The sequence below is a fragment of the Phaethon aethereus genome (assembly GCF_964289735.1).
Source record: "Phaethon aethereus genome assembly, chromosome: 2".
Lineage (NCBI taxonomy): Eukaryota > Metazoa > Chordata > Aves > Phaethontiformes > Phaethontidae > Phaethon > Phaethon aethereus.
Genome location: NC_138582.1, coordinates 156,185,793 through 156,212,748, shown reverse-complemented (window position 1 = coordinate 156,212,748; position 26,956 = coordinate 156,185,793). Strand labels below are relative to the sequence as shown.

At 39.9% G+C, this 26,956-nt stretch overlaps 1 protein-coding gene across 8 annotated transcripts in view; it reads left to right on the top strand.

Annotated features, from left to right (window-relative positions):
• Nucleotides 1-26,956, top strand: part of PARD3 (par-3 family cell polarity regulator) — a gene marked incomplete at both ends in the record, with an annotated part of 463,052 nt that overhangs the window by 352,087 nt on the left and 84,009 nt on the right. For all 8 annotated transcript variants that reach the window (XM_082015586.1, XM_082015587.1, XM_082015585.1 and 5 more), the window contains one exon: nucleotides 7,470-7,724. In XM_082015586.1, coding sequence (XP_081871712.1) covers nucleotides 7,470-7,724 — 255 coding nt within the window. The remainder of the gene's footprint in view (nucleotides 1-7,469; nucleotides 7,725-26,956) is intronic.

The window sequence follows — 26,956 nt, the reverse complement described above, 5'->3', positions numbered from 1 at the left end:
TAGTACTTGCATTAGAGATGCATTATTCTTTTCCTCCTTATGTATCTGGAGACTGCTGTTAGGTCCCCATGCTGTCTTTTTGTTTTCCCCAACAGCTTGACATTGCTGACTCGTGAGTATCTGTCATCCAGTAGAACTTCCAGATCCTTTCCTGAAAAAACAACGCACAGATTTTCCCCTTACTTTTAATTGGCATGCTTAATTATTCCAACTATGTAAATTACCTTCCAGTTGCTGTTATTGAAGTTAATTCTGTTTTTGAAGTCTACTCTATTTTTCACGAACATTTGAAATGTTAATCCTTTCCTCCAAAGTTCCTTCATTTGGGTTTTGTGCAGATTCAATAGCATCCTAATTAATAATGAAAAATCTGAGTAAATTCAGAGAGAGATCTGTGTAGAAAATGTCTTGATCCATCCATCAGTGTTGAGAGCTACTCTCTGGATACTCTACGGGAACTGCCTGGTTCAACCAATTGCATCCATCCCGTAGCTGTTTTTCTTAGCCTGGGACATACTGTTCATCCTCTGTCCACAAGGCTGGTTGCTGTGTTGTAGAAGGAAATCCGACTGACTTGGCCACATCTGTTCTTGATAAATCTATGGTGGCTACTGGTTGCCCCATTATCTTCTCTGCTTACCAGTACTTACCAGGGGTTTGAAGTTAAGCTGATGAATCTATAATTCTCCTCCTCCTTCTCCTCCTCCTCCAAGGAATGTTTGACACTTCCAGTCTTTCAAGACAGCTGTCCTCAACAGGTTCTCCTGGTTACTGAAAAAGGTCTGAGACTGCCTCAGAGAGTTGGATATGTCAGATAAGTTCAACTTAACCAGTTTCTAGCTACTTCTTTTGCTCTTAGATTGGAGATGTATTTGCTATTGGTGGCAGTATCAATTGTGCTGGCCACCTGCTTGCAATCAACCATTTTAGTGAAGACAGATGCAAAGAAAAAAACCCATTAAGCCTTAGGTCTTCTCAGCATCATCTGTCAATATCGTTCCCTCACTACTGAGCAGGGGAGCGACCTTTTCTTTGCTCTTCCTTTTACTGTTAATGCAATTACACAATGATTTATTGTTATCTTTAAAGCTCCCTGCTACTTTTATTTCACATTGTGCCTTGGCCTTTCTGATTTTGTCTCCGTATGCTTGCGCTTATCCATAGCAAACTGACTATGTTTTGTATGTGTTTCTTTATGTGTCTGACATCAGGGGACAGTCATATTTCAGCCAGCTGGCCACACATGTATGTGCACAGGAGATGGGACAGAACTGTTAATATTTTTTTCTTTTAATGACTTTAAAAAAGTTGGTCTCCAGCCTTTCAATTTAAAAATCACATTTACATAGCAGAATTTTCTGACTTTTTTTCATAAATATGCTAAGGTTTTTAATTAAATGGGGGGGGGGCAAATGAGGAAGAGGAAGTGTATTCCTTGTTTATAAGCTACTGCTGTCGCTGCCCACAATTATCCACTGCCCACAGTGGTTCTTTAGAATGACTTTCCCAGGAAAGCAGATGGCTTTGCTGAGAGGTGGTTATAACTGTGATAACTGTCTAGCTCTAATCATGATAAGAAAAGCTAAGTGTCGTATGCTGGTTCAGAGGGAAATCACAATAATGTCTATAATCAAGGTACCCTCATTAGAAGAGCAGTTGTCAGAAAAATTCTGCTTGGATCCAGACAAAGGTCAAAGAAAGATACAGGAGAGGACAAACTCCCATATTGACTTGATTGCCAAAAATTAGAAAAAGGGCCATTAAAGCCCTGAAGGCAGTTGGAGAGAAGGGGGGAGGAGGAACAGCAAGACCTGGCTTAGTTGCTGGCACACTGTGCCTGCAAGGTATTTTTCACTAGCAAAGGAGGAGGGGACAAATTTGACAAGACGTGGCTACTGGCCAACACAGTAGCCTGACCTCTTTATTAGAGATGATATCTGGCAAAAATTGGACTGAATGTGTTCACCCCGTCTCGCTAACTTAAACAAGCTGACTGGCTTTATAAACGCGTTGTCGTTTTTCTCTGTTTTCAATCCATCATCCCGACGCATGCCAGTCTGATGGCAGAAGAACTGAGAACTGGCAGTGGTGAATGGCTTGTCATTTAGCTTCTGTCCTTACACAATGCTGTTTCTAGCCTTAATAAACATTGTCAGCCATCTCTCATATGTGGAACTGCAAGCGTTCAATACTGATTTTGTAAATGAGTGAGCCTCGGTGGAAAAGATGAGGTTGTGGATTATCACTTGGGCAATAGCTGAATCCTGGCAGCAGCAGGAGGATTAATTGAATTGACCAAGCAATTGCACACCAGAAGCAGCAGCCAACTTTGTTTCTGCTCTTAGGGGAGGACATTGCTGCCATTGCAATGGCAAATGTAATGTACTAGCCATGAATATCCTTCCCGTGCTGTGTTCATCAATTAAGATAAGTAGGTGATTTTTTTCAAGGATCTAAATCACTAATATGAAAAAATCCCACAAAGGAGACTGAAGTTCCCAAGGGATTGGGAATATATTTATAATTTCACTCCTAACACTACATGAAATTAGGGTCGATTTCTCTTCTTTTGCCAATTTTGCGTATTGACTTTTACTCACAACAGCTGCCAGCACCACAGATTTGAATTTTCTGTTGCGGGAAAAAGTTAAAGTTTAATTCAGACAGAACTGCTGTAAACGTTTGGCAGGGGATTGGGCTCTCAGACTAATATGATTATTTAGTATCCACATGTGAGCTACATGGCTAAACGTCCATTGTGGTCAAGGGAGGGGTACTTGGCACAGCTGGTAGAGCCTGGAGAAGGGTTTGGCTTCACCTTAAAATGTCCACATTACAGATGTTCAACTGAACTGCTTTCTAGACCATGTGGGCAGCTGCCTGATGTGACTGAATCTTGACCAGCTCTCTGCGAGTCCAAAACATACGCTGACACCTAAATTTAGCTATCTAAAACAGCAGTTGCCTTCATCTGAAAGGTGAATCTTACTTAGAGTTTTGAAGAAGGGAACGAGGTGGTTGCTGTTTGCTGGGGACAGCAGCGCATACGCTTTTCCCTTACTTTTGTGACCACCATTGCATGTGCGTAGGAATTGCTATACAATGGGTATGTCTATCATTACTGGATTAGCTTGCAATGAAAAGCTCTTCTAACAATTATAGGAAGTTCTGCGCTAACAATATTGTCATTTGAAGCAGTTATCATTAGCTTTTGAATTGAATGGCACACAAATGCATGAGGATAGTTTATACTTTACTGAACATTATAATTTGAGTCTCAAAAGCACGACAGTACGTTGTTGACATTTTCAGTATTAACACTTCAGCAAGAAGGATTTAGAAACTTCTTGAGATAGCTTTTGTATTTTTAAAAGTTCAGTTTCATTTAAACACTGCAAAATTGATTAGCAGTTCTTGCAAAATTCTTTGAAGATGAAAAGAGTTATGTGAATGCTAAGCATTATTATTATTGTTAAACCCACACAAAATCCACAGGAAGGCCATAAATCCTCAAAATTAGCTGATCTGAAATTGCAGACATATGCATTTTTATTGTGTCATGTCATGAAGGAACACAATTCAGTGAAGACAGCTTAATACACATATCCACGTTGCGAAACGAAAGCACTGTGGTCAAACATTTCTCCAAGTGCTGGATTCCAGTAGCAGGAGCATTGCTGATTAGGGCTGAAGTACAGAGCAAATTCCAGGTTCTCGTCTGTGCTGCACAGTGTGTTTATATAATCATTTTAATCTTTCCCACAATAGTCTGCGCTGGCATTTCCCATATGTATACTTAATGTGGTACATGCTAACAAATGATTTAGGCCATATTGTGCATATACACACAGATGTACAAGGAGGGGGGTCAACATAAAAAATAAGATCGCATTAAGTTCAGGTTGTTCTACAAAAATAGATTCAGAGTTTAAAAATATTATCATTGCAAAAGGGATGGTGCTGGTAACAGCTGATAGCTGTTATTCTTTTCAAGAATGTGTCTACATATTTTTCCCTGGTCATTTGGTTCCTTTAAGTTTGGAGACATAATGTTTAAATGCAGTATGTCCTGGAGAATGGAAGAACAAAGTTGTATTTTAACCAATATTCAAAAATATCTTAAGTAATCATAATACCTATACTTTTGTCATGTGAAAGTGATAGGACCTGCACAGTAGTTTAAACTTAAAGTACAGAAGACTAATTAAGAGAAAAAAATCAGAACATTTTGGGTGTCAGTAGAATCAGACATCTTCTAAGTTTAACTTTAGGGTTATCCTTTATTAAATGTTACTTGCTGCAGATGGTTACTGGGTACTTTGGTTATAATTAACAGGAAGATTTATAATACGTTTAGACTCTGATTTTTAATACTACATATGTGTATTAACACATTGTATTAGCAATTGTAGAAAATATTCTAAAAATTTTCCTGGTGGATATGAACATAATTACTTGCATAACACTTCAACAATCAGTTCTCTCCCACTTGAACAGGAATAAGTAGCCCTAATTGAACCACGCCTGGGAAAATCTTAATGTTCTTGCTGCAAATGGTGCTTCATCCAAATGTATTAAATAACTGATGAGCAGATACATGAGAGGAGTTGGGTTAACATGAAATGGGGGACACTCATGTCTGCACCTGTGGAAAGTGGTTTGATATTCATGGTCAAAAGTTAGATAAGTTCACCGGTGTCTCTCATAGCAGTCAGTGTAACACTGAGGCCAATATCACCGGTTACCACCAGGCAATTCTGTTTTATAAGCACTTCAGATAGCAAAGTTTTCTTCTAACTGAATTACTCTATGCCACATTATTGCTGTACTGTCAGATTTCATACACTGAAATTTTGGTTATCTAAAATACATAGATTCTTTTTGCTCAAATTGGTGTCAGCCAACGTTCCAGTATGTGAAGATACATCATTCATTGAAATTAAAATTACCAATGTCTAGGAAATTTCTGATTTCCTTTGCTTCTCACATTCAGAGGACAAATATCAATAGACAAATGCATTCCTCCACGGGGTAATTAATACAGGACTACAAATTGGAACTGAAACCTGCAGAGAGGAATCAACAGCCGTAGGTCATTTTCAGGCCTGTTTTGCCTTGTGAGAACCTTCATGTGTAAGCTTGTAACATTTCTGAATTACAACTTTGGAATCTAGGACAATGTAAACCATATATTTTTATTTTAAAAATAGGCATGCAGAAACACAGTTTAAATTTGAAATAGGTTTTGGATTTATACCTGAGTCCTTTTTCACTGTAAATTAAACAAAAGCAAAAAACAGTTCCAGTTTGATGTTGCTGAAATTGCAGAACAACATGCTGTCAGCTGAATAGTGTTACAGTTTTCATTTCCTTTTTTCCCTATTAAAATAAAAAGCAACCAGTAAAGAAAATAGTTTTGTGTTTGCAAGACTGCAAAATTAAATTAAAAATTTATGTTTGTTTAACTTAAACTTTCTCAGATTTCTTCTATTTGCCTTTTTTCTTTTGTTTTTTTATGAGTGTTTTTCTTTCCACTGTGACTGAATATGACTGGGAGTTCTGGTGCACAGGTCAGTGGTAGTAGACAGAAAAAGAGAAATTATGCTGAGGTATAACTTGGGGCTTGTAAATGAATCACTGAACCGTCAATGTAGATGGCACTGGCTGTTGAAGGGAATCAGCCAGTCAGTTGTATCCCAAGTCAGTATCCTTGGTCACTACTTGTAGGATTTGGGGGGAAAATAGGTCTGCCTATCTGTGCCATCCTCCTATTCCCTTCTTTTGTTATGGCGATCTTTGTTAGCGTGGAAAGAACAATTTGCTTGTGACTCAATCTGATAGACACTTAAATTTAGATGTTCACATACCAGCTCAGGGCTAGATTCACATGTTTGAACACAGACGCCTTGCACCATCTGAGTTATCACAGTCTCAGATGTCAGCACGGGGCTGGCAGATGTGACAAGGACCTACAGGAGCCCTCCTTGCCCAGCAGATGGAGGTCCAGCAGGGTTACCTGGGGATGTGAGGTGGCCACAGCTGCTTTTGTTTGAGCAGCTGAATCAGGGCCGGGTATCCAAGCTTCCAAGAAGGACTTAAACAACAGCATCAAAATTGTCTATAGAGCAGCTCCTTTCATGCTAGGACACACCAACTAGCGCAGCAGCTGCGTAACTGATGTCTTTATCTGCAGCCCGAATCCCACCCTTTGCGTATCCCCTTTTCGTTTTGCGAAGACCAGTCTTCAATGGGGTTAAGTTTAAAATTTCCAAAAATGTTCAAGTTACCTAACTTTAAGGCTTTTCTATTTTCAAAAGAGTCGTGGCTTACTTTCAAAAGAGGCAGAGTCTCCGAGTAGGCTACTTCGGTGAACGAGCTGTCTTTGGAAACGGCATGTAACAGAGGTGCATGGAGCTGCAGTCTGAATGGATGGATGCTGTCACCCTGTGTAGCTGTGGCTGTGCTAGATGAAAAAGGAGCACATTTTACTAATGGAAAGGAGGAGACAGCTGAGTGCTTCATTTTGCAATGATGACAGAGCATTAAATTGGTCTGGGGAGACAGTGTTGGGGGGGGTGGTTTTTTCAGTTCGCTGTGCACGTGTGTGCGATACATCAAATTTTCTAAAATGCCAAAGAAACTTTGAAGCCCAGATCAAATTTTAGTAATAGCTTTGTGTGCTTTTGAAAATATGACCTCTGCTCAATTTGTGTTTGTCAGATTCCTAAATGTCATCTGTTTTTATCGCTTTTTATCATGCAGCTAAACAAGTGCACCTAGATAACCCCCCCCCCAAATCACCTTTCATTTGTAACTTTAACATAAGGCATATGTGGTTACTGTCTGAGAAGAAACTGCCTGCTTTTGAGATGCCAGATTCAGTTTGTTTACATTTTAAACAAAACATGCACATTTTAAACGATTCATACAAGAATCTACTTCTGCTGTTTACTGCATGCATGCATACATAAATATTTATGTGTGTGTTCTATACTTATGAAGTTTTTAAATTCTGAAAGAAATATGATTTTTTTAGTATTGGGCCAAGAAAATACATTAAAATTCCGCTGTAAATACAGGCATTAGAACCATGAAATCTGTTAGGGTTTGATGGAGTACAATATAGTATGAACAGTGAGAGGTCAGGTAATAGCACAGGCATCCTAAGACGCATGGAACAACAGCTAAATTCTGTTTACCAACAGCTATGGCTAATCATTATTTAACTTAATAATGAAATAAAAGACAGTGGATAATCAGACTTCTTCCTTAAAGGCCAGTGTTGATTGTAGCACTGCTTCTATCTGGACTTCAATATCCAAGGTAAACCTGAGATTCCATGACAAACCGAAACTGGGGAAACACTTCAGTGGTTTTCGTTAAGATGGGCTGCCTAAAGTGTCTGCTAACTGCTGCTTACAAATGTTTGGAGGGAAAAGATTAGTTTCAGCCTTCTTTCAATTTTTCAGAATTCAAGCAAAAACTCGAGAATTTCGAGAGAGACAAGCTCGTGAACGTGACTATGCAGAGATACAGGATTTTAACCGGACGTTTGGCTGCGATGCGGACCCAATGTACACGGGGATCGCTTCCTATGACTCGTCAAATAGCGGCACGATAACGCTGAACACCCGACCACAGAGCCCAAGGGAAGGGCAGACGGTGGAAGCCTTGTACGCCCAGGTGAAGAAACCACGGAATTCAAAGTCTTCACCTGTAGACAGGTAGGCACCAGACATCAATCAATACAGTCTTTCAAAATCTGCCCTTGTAATGCTTTTGTCATGGGAGATTGACTGTACATCAATTGGATAGTCAGAACTGCATTTTTATTAATGGCTTTTTAAAAGCCTTTATGTAGAAACGTATTGAGCTCACACAAATCAAACTGTAACAGAATGGGATATGAAAGTTATTTTACGCAGAGCAACTGCTTTTCTTCTCATTCCTCAGATGGTTTGGAATTTTGGAGTCACAGTTTGGTATCATTCAAATTAAATTCAGACTTATAACGTCATCTGGTTTATTTATCAGATGCCAATTGGGGTGGTTGTGGAATACAACCCTTCCAAGTTATTCACAGCTGTTGCAAAATCTCTGGAAAGTTCTTGTGAAAGCAAGAGTGGATTAAAACTTACCTGGATTCTAGTCCTACTGTAGTCATGAACTTTAGTCTAACAGGCTGAGCTTTTTGATTAAATATAGACCAAGAGAGTAAACTCCAAGCTTGACTCATGAGTTACTCTCTCTTCTGGGGCTGTAGCTTATGATTTATACTCTTCCTGTGGTTATGTTATCTGAACTGTGTCATGCTTGGTTTTATGCTGAAATTGGGCAACATTCCAGTTCCTGGTGGTGGAGTTTTGAGTTCATTTGAAAACCTGAAACTAAAACAGGCACGTAAACTAACATAAAGTAGAAATAACCAAAGGCAAAATTCACAGCTTTTTTGTACTTTAACAATGAAAATACATCTGTTTTCTTGGCTTACGTCTATGATCTTGTAGCTCTGCATTTTCTCAGCTTTACAAAAACTACACAAAATTCCTAGTGCAGGAGGTATTGTTAACTCAATCAAAGGCTATTAATTTAGGTCATAGTAAAACCATTTGTTATTTTGTTTTCTACCCCATTCTTTCCAGAAGAAAAATACTGGACTTTCAGTTAAATCAGCAAAGCAGTGTCTTTGGTGACAGTATTTGAGATCTGTATAGCTCTGCAGTGAGGACTGCTGTTTGTCTGGTATATTCTGTTCTAGGTGGTAACAGTCTCATTTGCATTTGCTCTTAAGGAAAGTAGCTGTCGTGCAGAGTTCAGTTAATTGTCTAAAACTCTTTTAAGTGAGGACTGAGATTGGTGTATTTAACCCTCTGCTAGATCTATTTTGAAAAGATCCTTTCCATAATACTGCTAAAAATATGTCCTCTAACATAACAAATAAGGCGATTTCAGATGCATTGTCGAATGCATACATTTTTACTAAAATTTAGTAGCGCAACTGCCTTTTTATTTTCTCGGTTCCACTATTCTGCAGTATTGCACTGTGTAAAAGTTCTACTTTTCATATTAAATAAAAATAATTTATATATTGTGGATGTGTACATTATTTCAGTGAAGGAAGCAAAGTAATTTTAGAAGACAACAGTTTCATCTGTGCCCTTGAAATTTTATATTCTGTAGCCTTATATTGACTGGCACCGGTATGCCCAGGTGCCTGACATTTCAGCACTTTTGAGCCTTTGGAAATCAAGATAGCTTGGTTGGATATGGCTGCCACATGGTGACTCTCACGGCTGTTTTTGTTAGACCAAAGGCAGTGTTTCATGCCTGAGTTGAATGGCATCAATGTCACATCAACAAAAAAAATAATTCTTTGATGCAAACCTGGCACGGTGAAATATAAGACCTGCATGACCTAGCTAACTCTGTGTGATTGCTGATAAAAGAGCCGGGAGAGAGCGAGCGAAACTGAAGATAACGGAGTGCCAGGGGAATCTGATGTTAATCACAGGGGTAGGACTGAAGAGCAGTGTGGTAGTTCTGCACATTCAGGCTGCCCCGGGCCCCGTCTCTCACGGCTGGATCACGGCATGACAAAAGGAAAGACCCGGAGCAGACAACAGGCTTGAGCAGAGGGAGAAAACGCAAGTTTTCTAGAAGACTAGAACTGGGGCAAGAAGAGCCACCCCTAGTCCTGTGACAAAGGGAGGACACATCTGGTAAGAAACACCTGGAAAGAAATAGGCAGTTCAGATGGGAAAAGATTATTATTTGCTATAAATGAGCTCTGAAGTACCTGTTTGGGAGTCTGAAGCATGGGGGTGTCTAGTGTATGGGGTTTTTTTTCCTCTCTCCTCACACCTTTATTAACAGCCAAGCTGAGGAACAGGTGAATCCCACCCGTCTCTGGGAGACCTTTTGGGGAACGTTGCAGCAACTTGCTCAATCTCAGGCTCTAATTTAACTCCCAGAAGTTAGATCCATACCTCCGACCCACTGCTGAGAGAGTGTGTCCCCTGCTTTGGGCACGGAGGAGATACAACAGCTGTGAGGGAGCAGCTTTCAGTCTTCCTTGAGGTGTGTGATGCATGTCCAAGAGCTTGACCCTGTGTTAATGTTCAGCAAGAGCCTGGATCGCAGCTGAGTCATCTTCCCAAGGCTGCTCTGTGTTTTACAGGCTTTGTCTAAGATTTATTAAGAAAGTATCATCTGAGCATCATTTTAATAAATAGCTGTGGCCATGTGGGCCTCAGACGCTTGTTATTTGAGTTGTCTCCCCATCTGGCTCCTCAATCCATGTGCATCACAACTAGTTTCTCACTGTCCCTTTCCAGCAGTGAGACCTTCCCCTGTCACTTGGCCTCTCCTGTGGTCCCTCTCCCCACACCAAGCATCCAGGTGCCTCTTCACAAGGCTCTTCTCCAGGGAGCTCTCTTCTCTGCAGTCTGGTTTATCCTGATAATGCTACAATAAATTTGGGGACAAATAGTTGTTTACAGTTCTGCGTCCTTAAAATATTGTTTATGTTAGCCTTCACCTGCGGTGAGCGTTCCTTGCGGTGTGTTTTACCCCTTTGCCCTGCCATCCGTTCCTTTCCTGTGGGCATTTCAGAGGTTACCTAAATGGAAACAGTCGCTTCCAGCCTTTGTGGATGAGAAGGAAAATCACTCACCGCACGTTACCCTTGTTCTGAACTGCCAGGAGCTGGTAATGGCCAGGCTGTCTCAAATCTTTAGCACATTCATATTAAAAGCAGCATTGTTTATATGGGAAATGTTATTTCTATTACAGTTTGGTGGTTAGTGCCAAACAAAATTTGACATTTAAGTATGTCCAAAAGGTTATTTAAAAGTCTCTTACAAAGGAGCTTGTAACAAAATGTCCCATAATAGTTTGCATACCATTGCTGAACACTTATGACAAATTTTTCCTTAACTTGCAAGAGAATTACTGTGCCTGTGTGTGAGGCCTTGTCAGGGTTTGTTTTTCTTTAATATTCCTTCAACTTCTCTTTTATTTTCATCAACACATGCCACCAACTGATGTAAGTTTAACTGTGTCATGGCATATGAATGATAACAAAGTGGAGGACAAATATGTAAACTGCTCATCAGAATAATGGACAATTTCATTTTATTTTCTGCAAGTTTAAGGATATTATGAGGACAACTATTATAGAGCTCCACCAAATGATGGTACCGTCAAGTTGTCAGGCAGAGGTCCCCCAAGTTATTTTATAACCTAACTTGACACCAGTGTTAAAAACAGGCCTGTTTCTTCATTCTCCTTCTTGGATGTATTTTATATTTGCATGTATCCCAAGCACTAAAATTGTAGACAGATAGTATAAAACAGTAGGAAGAACATGGCTATTCCTTAAATAGTTTGTCTGTCCATTTCTCTAAATTAGAAAGTGGATTGTATAATGCCAAAATACAGCAAATGAGACAGATGTTAACTTACTCATTGGACACTCGCACATCTGTATGTCTGTAAGTGGCATTGCTTTATCCATCTTACCAACAACAGCTATTTAAAAAAAACCCCTATAAAAAATAAATTTTACTCAAAAATATTTTTATGGGACTTGAAGCTGTTTTGGAATTGCTTTCATGCAGATTTATGTTGGGTCAGAGTTAAGTGTTTTTCTTTAATGTTGATGGATATTCGTGGGGTTTGGGGGTGTGTGGTGTTTGTCTGGTCTGGTTTTTCAGTGATAATTATTATCTGTTAAATATGTAGTTGAAGTATGGGAGGTTCTTTATTTTGGGCTTCTTATGTAGTCCATGCATACGAATAGCTTCTGTGAATCTTGAAACACATTTTAAATTCCAGTTACACTAGTCATAGCAAGTCTCTCCAGCAGCATGACAAAAAATTGTTTTCTGTTCTTGATCCTAGAGAATTGAAGAAAATTCTCTTTCTTAACAGAGGAGAAGTTTATTGCTCAGAAGAAATTAAGCTCTAGCAATAAATAAATAAATAAATAAATAAAGCTGGGGGTGATTGGTGATCGGTATAGCTGCATATACATCAGCTGCCCTTGTGACATTAGCTCCATCCTATGTTTTGATAGCTTACACAGGCTGCTAAGAAGTTTTTCACTTTTTATGTTAGGCATTAACGGAGCGAAATCGAGGTGGAATGTATAATCTATGTTTATTTCACACTTCAGGAAAGAAGTGTCTTGAGAACTGTGTTCTTGTGGATAAAGCTTTTAACTTTGCTGAAAAATATCTCTAGTATGTTTTGCATCATACAGAAGAAAAGCTGCACTACTGATCAATAGTGTTTTTCATGTGGATGACAATGATGCTATACAATGGGGTTTTATAGAGATCACCTGACATCCATAGATGAGCGGTATGTAGAAAGACAACTCCTAATGGACGTTTACTGGCTGTCACTCTGTAATCATTTCCCACCAAGAGTGCATTGTCCTGAAATATAATTGAAATAAAATAGGCACTGTGCTGCTGTAAATCTAAATAGCTTGAAAATAGTAGGCTAGACTCCCCCAGCTTGCTGAGGACGTTTTAATGGAAACATAAATACCATAATCATATGCTTTTTGCATGCATTTTGCCATTAAAAAGAAAAAATGTTCATTTTAGAAGGGAGACCTTTATGAACTGGTTTCTTTTCCATCAGCAGTGGAATCAAGTTATGTCAAAGGAATATTTGGGAACTGAAAATAATCCCACTTTCTTTAACTGTCATCTGTTCGGTGTGAAGAGGCAAGAGGCTGTTTTTAAGGTCAGGCCACATACTTTACTTGCTACTTTTCCAAAAAGAAAGGGAGAACATTTGATTTAGATGTTAACTTTTATTTGCTCAGTAGTATCTTTGTGCTTAAATTGGCATGAGAGTAATGAATCCCGGAAACTGGAAAGAAACACTCTAATATAATATAGAAATAGGTAAAAAGTGAAATAAGCAGACCCTGTCTTTCTACTGTGTGTAAAATAACTCTTAGCAATAACAGAATGGGCCATGAAAGCTATGAATTACTATATTGCCATGCCTGGGTAAATACTTGTTAAAAAAACAAGGCACTTGTGCAACTATATTAAAATTCTTTATTAGTAGTGTCAGTCACAGGGGTGTTCTGAAGTCTGTGGGATCATTTATGCATCAGAATCTGAGCTTACTGCCAGGCCCACCAGAGATGGAGATAGGAGTTATTACTCAGGGTGATGCATCCTGCAAATGCTGGGATACTTCTTGTTTCTTAAATGAAGAGATTTTTTGATGGTTCTGGAAGTTGACTTGAAGAGCGCTTTCACGAAGGGAAAGGCCACGGCACGGTAAACCATCTCGCCAGTGACATTTAAAACCTGCAGAGCTGTGCAGAAGGCTAGCAACCCAGGTTGAATAAGATTATGAGTAAGCTCTTCCCTCCTACCTCTGTTTACTTCTGTTCGCTGATGTGGAAGTGTTTTCCTGCACTTGCATCCCTTGTTCTTCATTGTTTATCACCCTCTGCTGTCAGAGCCCTACGGATGACGTGCTGCCAGGGGAAGGAACCACTCATGTAGGTGAATACACTGTAAATACTTGATCAGGATGTAAGCATTCCAGAGCAGGGACCTGTTTGTTATCCAGGCTCCCTAAATAATCAGTAATGTTTCAGAAATTAATAGTAGTAGGTTTTAAATCCTTACCTTCCTGTGACTGTCACCTTTTTGTGGCATAACGAAGCTTCATTCCTGTGAGAATCTGGCTTCTGGAAAGACTTTCCTGGCCTGGAAAATGGCACATATGCCATTATAGGGTAATCAGACACACTTTCCAAGACAACCCAGTGGAAAGCAGTGGGTTAATGAACTATTTGCAGTTCTCTAACATGTAAAACTGAAAATAATACTTGGAAGTCATTGTGGTATTTTTCCTCTTCTGTCTGTGATAACCCAGAGAAGGATTAGTTAGAGCCTCTGTGAGACTTTTCACAGGGTTTAATTTCACTTTAGTGCTAACACATTGGGTTTTTTTGTTCCTCTACCCTTCATCCTATAAGCCAGTAATCCTTGCCCCCAGGACTGCCTAAAAATTAGCTTGGTCTCTCGTAGACCCGCGTATTTAGAACCCAATAGACACTATTAGCATTGGCATTTTATTATCTTAGGTTGGTTGTTTTCTTTTGTTCTTCCATCTTGATAGAATATAAGACAAGTTTTAATATAAATTCATGAGGATTTATGTAGGCTCCCTATTGTGAAAGTATGCAATTGCTCTCCCTGTTTGGGTTACCACTTTGGTGGAATAAATGGCAGACTTACAGTGAACTCTATTCAGGTCTCCCATTTTAATTACTTGAAAGTCCTGGTTTCTTTCTGAATAGATACCGAGCACTGATACTCTTGTGAGAACCACGTCTTTCTCCTTTTACCACAGCCGAAGCCTCACTTAAACCCCGGTGGTTTTGCTTCCTCTCTCCTCCAGTCGGCTTGTCGTGTAATCTGAAGTGCGACAGCTATTTGTTTGTTTTTACAAAAGCAGCCTGAGTTAGTACGTCCACAAATGGTTGCAGTGGGAAAATGCCCAGAAAGATAAGAGAGAGATGAACTTCCCGCTCCAGGTTACAAGATGAGGGGGGGAAGTGGAGCCCACCCAAACGCGCCCCTCGTGCCCCCGTTCTGAGCCATTGGTAACGACCTCCCTTTGCTGGGAATTAGGAGAATCTGTTTAGGTTTGTGATTTTCAATTCTTTAAGTGCAGCTACTGCTTATGATGAGAAACTATGCTTATAAAGGGTAGATCAAAACCTGTCACTTTTCATCCATTTAAGGGTATAATATATATATTAGGATTTTAAATACATTGTGACTGAATTATGCATAGTATTTTTCATTAGTGTATCAGCGCAATTTGCACACAGATACAGATCAGTTGGGTGTTTGGTTGCTTGAAGGAAAAAAGGGAACAACCTTTACATTTTTTCAGATGGTAGAAAGCAGCATTTAATTAAAAAAAAACAAACAAAACAAAACTTAAGTTTTATATATATCCTAGTATGAAACAAAACATGATGTAAAAACTAGAAAAGGCAATATCTCAGGCATCGAACGGTTATTGTATGGCCTGAGACTGTAGTCCAAAAAAACAGCGGTGTGTGTAACATGCACATCTTTATTTCCCACTAATGCCATCAATACAATTTGGAGTTCTTCATCCTGAGAAAATTACAGGGAATATTTGAGTACGCAAAGCCGAAAAAGCAAAGGCTCTCCCATTCATTAAATGAAGTGCTTTGATCCTTCCAGTGTAAACTGTTAAAATCTGTTCTTTGCTAGTCCTGCTAACCAAAATTTGGATTGCGAACTGATGTTATGCAGCACTTGAACACCATAATTTCATCAGTTTAATTTGTTGTTGCTGTTGAATGTAGCCCTTTCTAAATAGAACATAAATTTATGATTCTCCTATCTTTTATGTCCCTCCAGTCAACCCATCTGTTCCTCTTTGGTGAAGGGTTGAGGCTTCTCCCCTCCAAGCATTTAAAGAGCTGGGGGTTTTGCATTTTGGAGTTATCTGATTATAGAAGCGGGATGCACAGGCAGAGCTTGGAGGGAGTGCTGTGTGTTCACTGAATCCTGTCCTTCCACTTGCTAAAACTAAATATATAAGTCTTTAAATTAATGTAGGTTAATGGATGAAAAGTAAAATAAAAATTAATTTTTTGTGTATGTTCTTCTAAAGTTGGAGAGTTTTGGAGGGTTTTTTGTTCTGTTCTTTTTTTTTGATGTTATCTATCTCCTTCACAGATGAAACAAACTATATTTAACTACCTTGTTTATCCTTATGGCCAGTCTTGTTTGTTTATGTGACTTAAAAAGCATCCTGCTTACGGTCAAAGTAGTTTGCCACTGGTGGAAGTGTGGTGGGGAGCAATCCTCTGCAGTTAATTTTAGGAAGGAAAATAGCATCACTACACATATGCTGGGCGTGGTGTTTAATTCCTTTTAACGTCTTGTAAACTCATTGAATGAGTGCTTATGAAACACACCACATTGGCAACCCTGGAAATTGAGAAAATGCTCATTTCAGTTTGTTCTTGGTTGGAAAAGCTGAAAACCAATGCTTTTCCACTCATCATTCAGAAAACAGTCTGTTATTGGAGTCTTATACTTCATAGCATGTTGTTGAAGGATTGGTTTATAAGGTGTTTGAAATCTTGTTCCTTAAGGCTCAAACAGCATGATGTGAGACAGTAAAAGGTTTCTTGCATGACTTGTTTTATATGATTAAGTATTTCTGAACAGTGTTGTTCTAACATCAGACTTATTTACTTGCCATGATTTTTTTTTTATTCCTTAAAATACTGGTGACATTTAAATAGCTTTTCAATCTGATGCATTCATAGAAGTCTTTCTTACATGATGGATATATGAAATGTTATTACAGTAAATAGGTCACATATTTGTAATGGATAGGTAATTTCATCTGCCTGGAATTTAAATGGTGATATAACATATGAAGCTTAATTTATGAAAGAAAAGGAGCAGATTTTGCTCAATTTAAATTTTTGTGTATAATCTTCTAACAATAACGCATGGCACGCCTGAGTTGCATCGCGTTCTGTAATGAAATGTCTTCTGTGTGCAACAATTCAGTTTCGATTACAGCCTTCCCTCATTCCTAGGTTTCCCTTTAAAAAGAAACACTGTGAGAACTGGGATGAAAAGAGAACACAGAATTACTACTACCGACATTTTAAAAAGCAATTAGAATTCGTACGACTTCAAGGGATATGGGAACTAATGTCCTTCAGACTTCTCATTTCCACTTATCTTTGGGAAGGAAATTTATTTGCAGAAGGCTGCAGTACCCGCAGTAACAGGCCTCCTAGGTAGTAGGAGTAATTGTCCTAAAAGCACTCTGACCTGGCAAACAAAGGAGACAGAAAATAGTAGCATCGGTCTTTATTTCCTGAGACGTAGTTCATGGCTCATTAATAGTTGTAGTATATATTACTGGGTATTGTATGCTGCAGAGAAAACACGGAGAAGCTGACTGTCATTACTTTGTAATTGTATTAATAGATACAGTGTAAAAAAACCAAAGAGAAAAAGGAAAAAGAAAGAAGGTTTAGCTATGTATTATTTTGTACTTTGTCTTAAATTGTGCTGTGTCTGCTTGCTTAAGATAAACTCTATGCATATTTGCTAAAATGTTGTCAAATTAACCCACCCGTTTCTAAGGATTGCTAAATGCCCATCAAGGAATGGAGGGATGCATTGAAGCTATTTTAATTAGGAAAGTGTGATTTAAAGGTTGCTAAAATCAAAAAGAGTTTATTCATTTTTCATCAATAATCATTTTCCTTAATATTTCATCAAAACCTGCTGATTTGGAGACCACCTTCTGGGCTTTGATTCATTATGACTGCAGACATAATTTAATTTTTCCCCCTTTCCTCATTCTGTGATATGCTCTTTCATCTCTGAGACATTGTTAAGATGTTTCTAACATTCAGGGATTGCTAATTGATCCAACTTTTTTAAAACTGTACTTAAGACAGAGGCTTCTTTTCTGTGGAAGTAATTTTCCATGCATTTGCTTTTATTAATTTTTTTTTCAATCTTTGTATCTGATAAAGTATATATTCTCAAATAGACATATTAAAAATTGAGGACATGTATGGTTTTATGTATGGCAAATGAGGCAAAAATATTAGAAAGATGATAGAGGGAACTTAAGAGAGTTGGTACCGTCAGTAAAATTGCACAGTCACTAAGTTAGGCCTTTATAGTTAATCTAAAACTAGGTCGGAATTAAAACAGTGCTGTAAGTAATATTTTTTAATCTAAATCTTTGGGGGATCATGAAGAAAAGCAATTATGGGAATTTATGCAAAGGCATTTTGTAAAGGATGTACAATTAGAAGAAATTGCTCCTTTCACTTTAGTAGGGCTGTTCATCTAAGTTTTGTCTACATTATCATACTCTGGTAATTTCTAGTCCCAAAATGCATTTGTGTTACTATTTTAAGTTGAGATTCATAACCTGATTCTTCTTGGAAGGTCTCCCTATGTAGTGGTATCCAGGAAACTTTCCATTCAGGTACCGTGTTAAAACAACAAATAGTTGATTACTTGGCGTCAGCAGAACATAGTGGGGTGAAGCAGTCCAAGTGCTGCAGACTGTACCCTGATACTCTCTGGAGGTGGCTGGAGAACACCCACAGTCTTCGTTTTTCTTTGCTTATCTCTCACTTGGTGGATGCAGTTGATGCCAGTACTGTGCATGCATGGTGATTTAGGGCAGGGCAATCTTTTTCTTTTCTTATTTGTAGCCATTTTCCTCAATCACGTCTAATTAGAATTTCAAAAAATGTCCTCTATATCTTGCTTAGATGGTCAGAGCTAAGTTGTTGTTTCTCCTTTTAGGCCACATTGAACAATTCACGTGGACTGAATTGCATTACCTTTCATTAGTTGCACTATTCTGATGTAGTTGAAACAACTGCAGCTTAAGATGTCAGAATTTAACAGGAAAACAAGTAAAACCAAGACGGCATTTCGTGTGAGGAATAACCCTACTTTACTGGAGCTCATGCTTATGTTTTTTAATATACCTTGTCAGATTCAGCTGCCTCCATCATCTATGTAGCATGTCATATGTGAATGTGTATCCACATTCAGTAGAGCACATACACACGTGCAGAATAAGATGTAGATACATTAATGTGTTTAGCTGTGGCAGAATTTTTATGTGTGCATGTTTATGTCTGTCTGTATGTATTCATGTAAAAAAATCTTCTCTAAAAACTCTTTTGCTCCAGAGCAAGTGACCTGCAGAGCTCATCTAGTCCAACCTCCTGCTCAGAGCAGTTTTGATCAGGTCAGGTTGCTCAGAGCTGCGGTAGTATCCTGAATATCTCTGAGGATGGAGATGTCATCCAGCTCCCTGGGTGCCTGTTCCAGTATTTGACCAGTTTCATACTATCTGGAAAAAAAAAAAAGAAAAAGAAAAAGCTTCTCATATCAGAATTTCCCGCGTTCTAGTTTGTGTCCATTTCCTCTCATCCCATTGCTGTGCAGTTCTGAGAAGAGTCAGAATTGCAGAGCGTGTCTTAAAAAAAAAAAAGAAAAAAATCACTTTCTGTAAGATTTGGAATATGGAACAACAGATTCAAATTTTTCAGACGTCAAAAGAAATTTTTATAACAATAAGGATTACTTTACAAAATAATAGTTCATTGTTAACATTGCAATTTTCCTAAAATAATTGCTGCGGTTGTTTTTTTTTTTCTTAAATCACCTATGGTATTTCCATATTTCAGAGATACATTTAGTTACTTGTTTCTCACAAATTATTGTGAATACGTAAGTTGTCTTTTTCTCCCCTACACTACCCAAAACTTGAACAAAAAGTTTGAAGAGAAAGTATAACTCTTCATTGTTCTTGAAATACAGGAAGCGGCCTTTTCTTCTTTATTTCACAGGTTTTGTATTGTGTGTACAACATTCATCTCCACCAAAAATAGCGCTTCTGAAAATACTTTTAAAAAACAGCTCAGAGTTGTGTGCGCTGTTGGACTGCGTATGCTCCTTACATGTACTTCTTGCTTTTCAGTCAGTCTCATTCTGCTGGTGGAGAATTGTGTTGCTCTCCAGCATGGGCAGGATTTTCAGTATTTCTCTTTTAACACTGAGCTTCTGCAGCTCATCTGCACAATATCCTGGACAAAAATAGGTCATAACTACTAGAGAAATGATACTGTGTTGGCAGGGAATTGTGAAACAAAGGCTTCCAAGCATTTCTCAAAGCCTTGCGCACCTACATTCATTCATGAGCTAAAATTTGCAGATGGTGAGCGCTGTGGCATGGCAGGATCTGAGCCTGGGGAGATGCCGGTGCCTCCTGTGGAGCTGAAGGGTTGCACCGGAGGAGAGGGAGGGGGGAAATGAAGCAACAATTCTGTGGAGATCAGGAGCACTGCAGGACGGTGACTGGGGAGAGGAAGCTGCCTGCTGAGCTTGTCCCTTGTGACAAAGGGGAGCCAGCTATTCTCCCACCCTCAAAAAAAAAAGGAAAAAAGAAAAAAAAATTCAACTGCCCTCCTTGTAAGCAGAGATGACGAACAGGATGATCTATACAGGTTGTCTTTCACCTAGATAGTGTATTTGCAAGCATCCTAAAGAACTTCATAACCTTTAATGGGGACTTGTAGTCAATATAATGACCATTTCACTCCATGGCTGATCCCCTCACCACTCCCTGCACTGAGAAGCAACCACCTGCGCAGTGAAACACTGCTGCTGTTTAATTGCGTATAAATCAGGGCTGGGGAGTGGAGACAAGCCAGGAGAGTCTGGAAGGAGAATTTAAGTGAAAAAGGTAATTACTTGGGCTGGAACGTGGCCAGGGCACCAGGGTTAACACCTGTACGCTTGTGAGAAGTGCCTGGTGATGTTCTTCCAGAAACCATTTCCTATTGAGTTATAGAAAAGACCTTGTTAGTCACTTGGTCTGACTCCCTCCTTACACTGAATTGTTTCCTACTGGGGTTTATTCCATCACTCATGTAGTGCACATTCAGTCGCTTGGAAATGGGGTTTGTCCACCAGCTTTATGTGGACAGATAGTATGCTCTCTTTCTTTTATAGCTCTTGATTGAGAAGACAATTGCCTGGTATATTTTATCACCTTAATGTTCTCTTGAATGTACTAGGGCCTAGGGCAGAAAGACAAAGTATCTGAAATTCCCAGTACCTGTCTGAGGGTATCCCTTTGAGATCCTAAGGAAAGAGGGAAAAATTATTTTGATGTGTGTTCCTCAGTCACAAAGCAGGGTGAATTAGCTGCTGTTGAGACCTCTGTTTCTATGTTTAGACTGTTTAGACTGTTGCAAAGGCAAAAGCTAGCTCAGATAACACCACATTGCACGACAGAACAGAAAATCCTTTACCATCATCCTTTTCTTCTTCTGTTTGGAGACAAATGCAATGCCTCTCCTTTTGTGAGCTTAGTTCAATCATGTTTTTCATATTTCACCCTCTTAGTTCATTACTCCATGTTCAATCAATACATGTTCTTGTGCAGAGCACAAGAGTACTATCTGAAGCTACTCAACGGTTACATCCTTCAGCATTCTGCCTGAGCTACTCAAACCTGCTCTTTAATGAGGAGGTACGGAGAGCAGAGCTGCATGCTCCCTCCAGTCATACAAGAACTCTGAAAAGTATTTTTCAATTTATTTCTCAGTAAGATATTTATCTCATATTAAAATTCCCCATACTTTCATCTGAAGATGGCTAGCTCTTGAATACCTCTCTCTCTAGTGGTAAGAGAAATAAATTTTGTTTTGCTCTTGACCTTGTTTTTGGTGGATGTTTTTCATTTGTAAGAAACCTGACATGGTCAGGTGCACAGTCTGTCCTAATTTCTTATTATGCCTGTCAGTGCTACCTGAGCAGCTCTTCAGAGGAGGTATACAGGACATCATTGTGTCTGTTTGCTCTTATGAGATTGAATGTGGACATCTAGGAGAAAAACTTTCTTTCCCACAGATTGAGCTAAGTCTCAGTAGCTGTGGCTGCAATATTTGTATTCCTTACACATGGGCATTGAAAAGGACTTCTGCACATTCAGCAGTTGGTTACACAATCTCTACACATTTAAGCTAGGCGGTTTAATATCTGATTTTTATTTTTTGTTGGTATTACTCTTTACGGTTGATAGCACAGTGATCGTTAATATTTCACTTACATTTATTATAAAAGAGAATGATATAGTAATATTTAAGGGAGATGTTGAAACTTGCATGTGATTTTTAACTTGGCTGTATACCCAGACTGACAAATTGTGCTAGCGTACAGGAAATAAAACGAACTAAGAGAAGTTTAAAATTTTATACAGTAAATAAATATTAGGAAGGATGGCATCAGGGAAGTGGTTGATGTGAGAGGAACATGTCAAAATAGGAGGAAATGAAAGTTAGAAGCAGCAGGCTGAGGACTAAAGAGTGAGAATAAGGTTGTGTGTCAGAGGCAAAAAGAGCTCCCAGACTGGGACTTGGAGATGACAAGGAGTGGGGAGGAAGGTAGTAATAGGTGGAAAAGAAAGGTAACTACATTTCAGCAGCCCTTAATCTGTGGCATTAAGTTCCTTGGCCATGATAGAATTCACACACAATTCACCAGAATACAAACAATTAAATTCTGCTGTAATACTTTTTTCCACCCTGTATGAACTTTCCTCCAGGATTCACCTGAGATTAGGCAAAGACAACTGAGCTCATTCATTCCCTCTCTGCAACTTCAGCAGTGCTGCAGATAGATACAAAAAATGAAGTCTTGACTGCTGCATCCCATCATCTAAACTCAGCTGCTCTTCCCTTTGGTATCACATCAGAACGATTTAGAGAGGCATGAAACAGCAGGAGCTGCAATGTAGGTGTTTAGGTTCTCAGTGCTTGGTCACATTACTATCTTGCTGTATCTGCAAGGGTATTGCAAACTTGATTAAAAAAATTAATGATGAGAAACAAAGGGATGGGCAAAGACAACAAAAGAAAAAAGTAAAGAGAGCGTGGAAGAAGTTTATTGCATGCAAGTCATCCAATTATCCCTCAGAGCTCAAATCCCTTGTCTAATTGCCTAAGTTGATCCTCCAGGACTGAACGTATTAAATGGAATAGCAGGGCTGCTGGAAAGCAGCCTATGGGAGGCATTTTGTGAACAGGCTTCCATGAACAGCAGAATAGAGTTTCTGTTTCTTCTGTTTGCTGGGCCTTCTGTTATCAAAAGAGTAGCAAAGAATGAGAAATATGAGGGCTTTTGATTAGAAAATAGTCCCTTTGGCTCAGAGTTGAGGCACTGGGGGATGCTGGAAAAATTGTTCCTGATGCTTTTGATGCTGTGCTAGTCTGTATGGTATATCTCTCTCCGGGATCATAAACTCTCACTTTACACTATATTAAGTTCATTTGAAAAACTGAGGGAAAAGAAAAACTTCTTTAAAATATCTCACTGCAAAATCACTAGAAGCTGGAGAATGTCAGGACTGAGCTGGTGTTAAAACGAGCAAGGTGCAGTCCCCGTTGCTCTCTCACAGCAATCGTGTGTGCCAAACTCACAATGGAGGAAGGACTGTCAAGCTTAATGTACCTTAAAGAACTTCTGTTTAATACATTCCTCTGCATATGCACCAGATAAGGAAGAGTCCCATCTAATAGTCTAGTATCTCATCTTGTCGTGCAAAGTACCTCCTGCAATTATCCCCTTCTATACAACCTCAACCCACGCCCCAACTTTAGGAGTCAGGAAGGGAAAGAAAACAAGAATCTCCTGTAAGAGAGTGAAAAGCAGAGGAAATAAATCTTCTCCCAGTCCTGTTTCCTGTTGGCCAAAACCTTCAGTTTTACCCAGTACAACTGCCCTGTGAAAGAGGACTTTCAGGACATAAAAAAATCCTCAAGCAGTGACGCTATCTTACTTTTGTTTATATAATGCCATAGAGTATGGTGCAGCACTTTACAGGGTTTGTAATAAGATCAGGTCGTCTCCCATAAAAATCTTGCAGTTGTTATGTGAAATGTTAAGATGTAAGACAGCGTTAGAAGGAAAAGAGGCTACAGAAATGTTAGGTGGCTCATTTGGATGTCCTCAGGTGACATCCAGCTAAGAAATTAATTTCCTGAGAGAAACCTGCAGCAGAATGGAAACATTATCTGAATTGGAAGGAGCTTAGCAGAGAGGACAGAAAAAGAAATGCTTTCTAAGCAGTCCTAAACCTGACTTACACCTACTTGTGCCTTCCCTGCTTATACCTCAAATTTTAGTTAAGAATAATAGTTTTTAAAATTTCTACTCAGTTACTATTTCATCAAAACCTTTTTCCAAGCCTGCTCTGTGGTGAACGTTGAAATGATTCATGCAGTCAGCCTGTTCTGATTGAATAATTGATACTTTTTGACAGGCTGAATGTTCAATGGATTACATCTGCTGCTCAATGTATATATGATGATTAACGTAACTAGGTCTTACACGTGCTCATCAAGGGGAGAAAATGCCCCAAAGAGAATATTATTTGATGGCTCAATGAACTGAACTTTGATACTGCACTTAGATTGTTGATAGCATTAAGATAGTCATGATGGTTTATGGATCTAACTGTCAAATTAGAAAATTTCACTGAGAGAGAAAACTTGGTGAAATATAGAGAGTTTAAAGAAACACTGCTTGATGTGTTTAAATCCAAAATTCCTCTTTCCAAATTCGAGTGTTAGCTCCTGGAGGATGAACGGATATCTCTGAAATACTCTGGTTTAATGTGGTTCCATCAGACCTAAATCTGTCGGGATGTGTCCTAGCCAAAGCCACATAGGTTCCACAAAAAATAATTCCAAGCTTTAAAAAGGAGCTTATTCATGCCTAAATTAGAAAGCTAAGCTATCTATATAGTCAAAGGAGAGAACTAGTATCCTCAGGAGGGCAATTCAGAGCAGCCAAGTGAGATAGCTTTAGGCAGAGCTGTAAATGCTCCCTACCCATACATACTAATCCTGCCCTGAGGTCATTTAGTTACTAAGTTGATACAAACTCATTAAGTCTAAAGTCAACCAAGCTTCCTCTCAGTGTATGGTGCAAATGGAAGTCCATTCATGAAGGCTTGGCCATCCATAGCTCTCCAGGGATCGTCTGTTTTGCTCTTGTGATGTTGTATACCCCTGATGTCATAGTGAATGAGCATCACTTTTGCATCTAGCTTTACAATATCAGAATGAGGTGTGGAAATGCTGTGATTCTCATAAAATGGAGGCACTGAGGAGGATGTTCACACACAGTATAGGTATTAAAAGAGAGAAATCCATATATAGTGCATAGATGGAGATGGGGTAAATCAAGGCACTCTGGGAACATGCCTTTCTCTAATGTCTATGCAGTTTTCATAATGTACGCACTGAAAATTAGATAAAGGCAAATGCAATGCCTAAATGTGAATGTTCAGAGAAGCTTTGGACGTCCTAAAGCACGCAAACCCAGCCTATAGCTCCAGTCAGGAAGGATGTGGGACTGCTGTAGGTCTTCTTCATATCTGCCATTCCTATGGAAATAAGTCTTGGGTAACTTAAATGACACTTAGATTTCCATGTTTAGGCATCTGAGTTGCTGCTGCTCACTAAGTGACTTTTAGCTACAATTACAGTAGTCTGCAGTGGAAAGGTAAACCTGATCCATCTACATGCAAGATCAAGATGCAGCGCGACAGCTATGACGTAGTTGCCATCACAGAAACATGGTGGGATGCTTCTCATGACTGGAGTGCTGCAATGGATGGCTATAAGCTCTTCCGAAGGGATAGGCAGGGAAGGAGAGGCGGTGGGGTGGCTCTGTATGTTAGGGAGTGTTTTCATTGCATAGAAATCGAAGATTGTGAAGACCAAGTAGAGTGCTTGTGGGTAAGGATGAGGGGGAAGGCCAATGAGGCAGATATCTTGCTGGGAGTCTGTTACAGACCACCCAAACAGGACGAAGACACAGATGAGACATTCTATAAGCGACTGGCGGAGGTCTCGCATTCGCTGGCCCTTGTTCTTGTGGGGGACTTCAACCTACCGGACATCTGCTGGAAGTATAACACAGCAGAGAGGAAACAGTCTAGGAGGTTCCTGGAGTGTGTGGAGGATAACTTCCTGACGCAGCTCGTGAGTGAGCCCACCAGGGGAGGTGCCTTACTGGACCTGCTGTTTACAAACAGAGAAGGACTGGTGAGAGATGTGGTGGTCGGAGGCCGTCTTGGGCTTAGCGACCACGACATGATAGAATTCTCAGTTGTGAGCAAAGTAAGGACAGGGGTCAGCAAAACTGCTATCATGGATTTCCGGAGGGCAGACTCTGGTCTGTTCAGGTCACTGGTTGAGAGAGTCCCTTGGGAGACAGTCCTGAAGGACAAAGGGGTCCAGGAAGGCTGGACAGTCTTCAAGAAGGAAATCTTAAAGGCGCAGGAGCAGGCGGTCCCCATGTGCCGTAAGAAGAGCTGGCGGGGAAGGCGACCGGCCTGGCTGAACAGGGAGATTTTGCTGGGACTCAGGGAAAAGAGGAGAGCTTATCATATCTGGAAGAAGGGGCAGGCAACTCACGAAGAGTACAAGGATCTCGTTAGGTCAAGCAGGGACAAAATTAGAAAGGCAAAAGCCCAGCTAGAGCTCAGTCTGGCTACAGTCGTAAAGGATAATAAAAAATGTTTTTACAAATATGTTAACAACAAAAAGAGAGGCAAGGAGAATCTCCATCCCCCTACTGGATATGGCGGGGAACATTGTCTCCAAGGATGAGGACAAGGCTGAGGTACTTAATGCCTTCTTTGCCTCAGTCTTTAATAGCCAGTCCAGGTATCCGCAGGGTATTCAGCCCCCTGAGCTGGAAGACGGGGATGGAGAGCACAATGTACTCCTCATAATCCAGGAGGAAGCAGTCAAGGACATGCTAAACCACCTGGACACCCACAAGTCTATGGGGCCTGATGGGATCCACCCGAAAGTACTGAGAGAGCTAGCGGAAGAGCTTGCCAAGCCACTCTCCATCATTTATCAGCAGTCCTGGTTAACAGGGGAGGTCCCAGAAGACTGGAGGCTTGCCAATGTGACGCCCATCTACAAGAAAGGCCGGAAGGAGGATCCTGGGAACTACAGGCCTGTCAGCCTGACTTCTGTACCGGGGAAGATTATGGAGCGGTTGGTCTTGAGAGTGCTCACAGGGCACCTGCAGGACAACCAAGGGATCAGACCCAGCCAGCATGGGTTCATGAAAGGCAGGTCCTGCTTGACCAACCTGATCTCCTTCTATGACCAGGTGACCCGCCTAGTGGATGAGGGAAAGGCTGTGGACGTTGTCTACCTGGACTTTAGTAAAGCCTTTGACAGCGTCTCCCACAGCATTCTCCTGGAGAAACTGGCGGCTCGTGGCTTAGACAGGTTTACTCTTCACTGGGTGAGGAACTTGCTGGA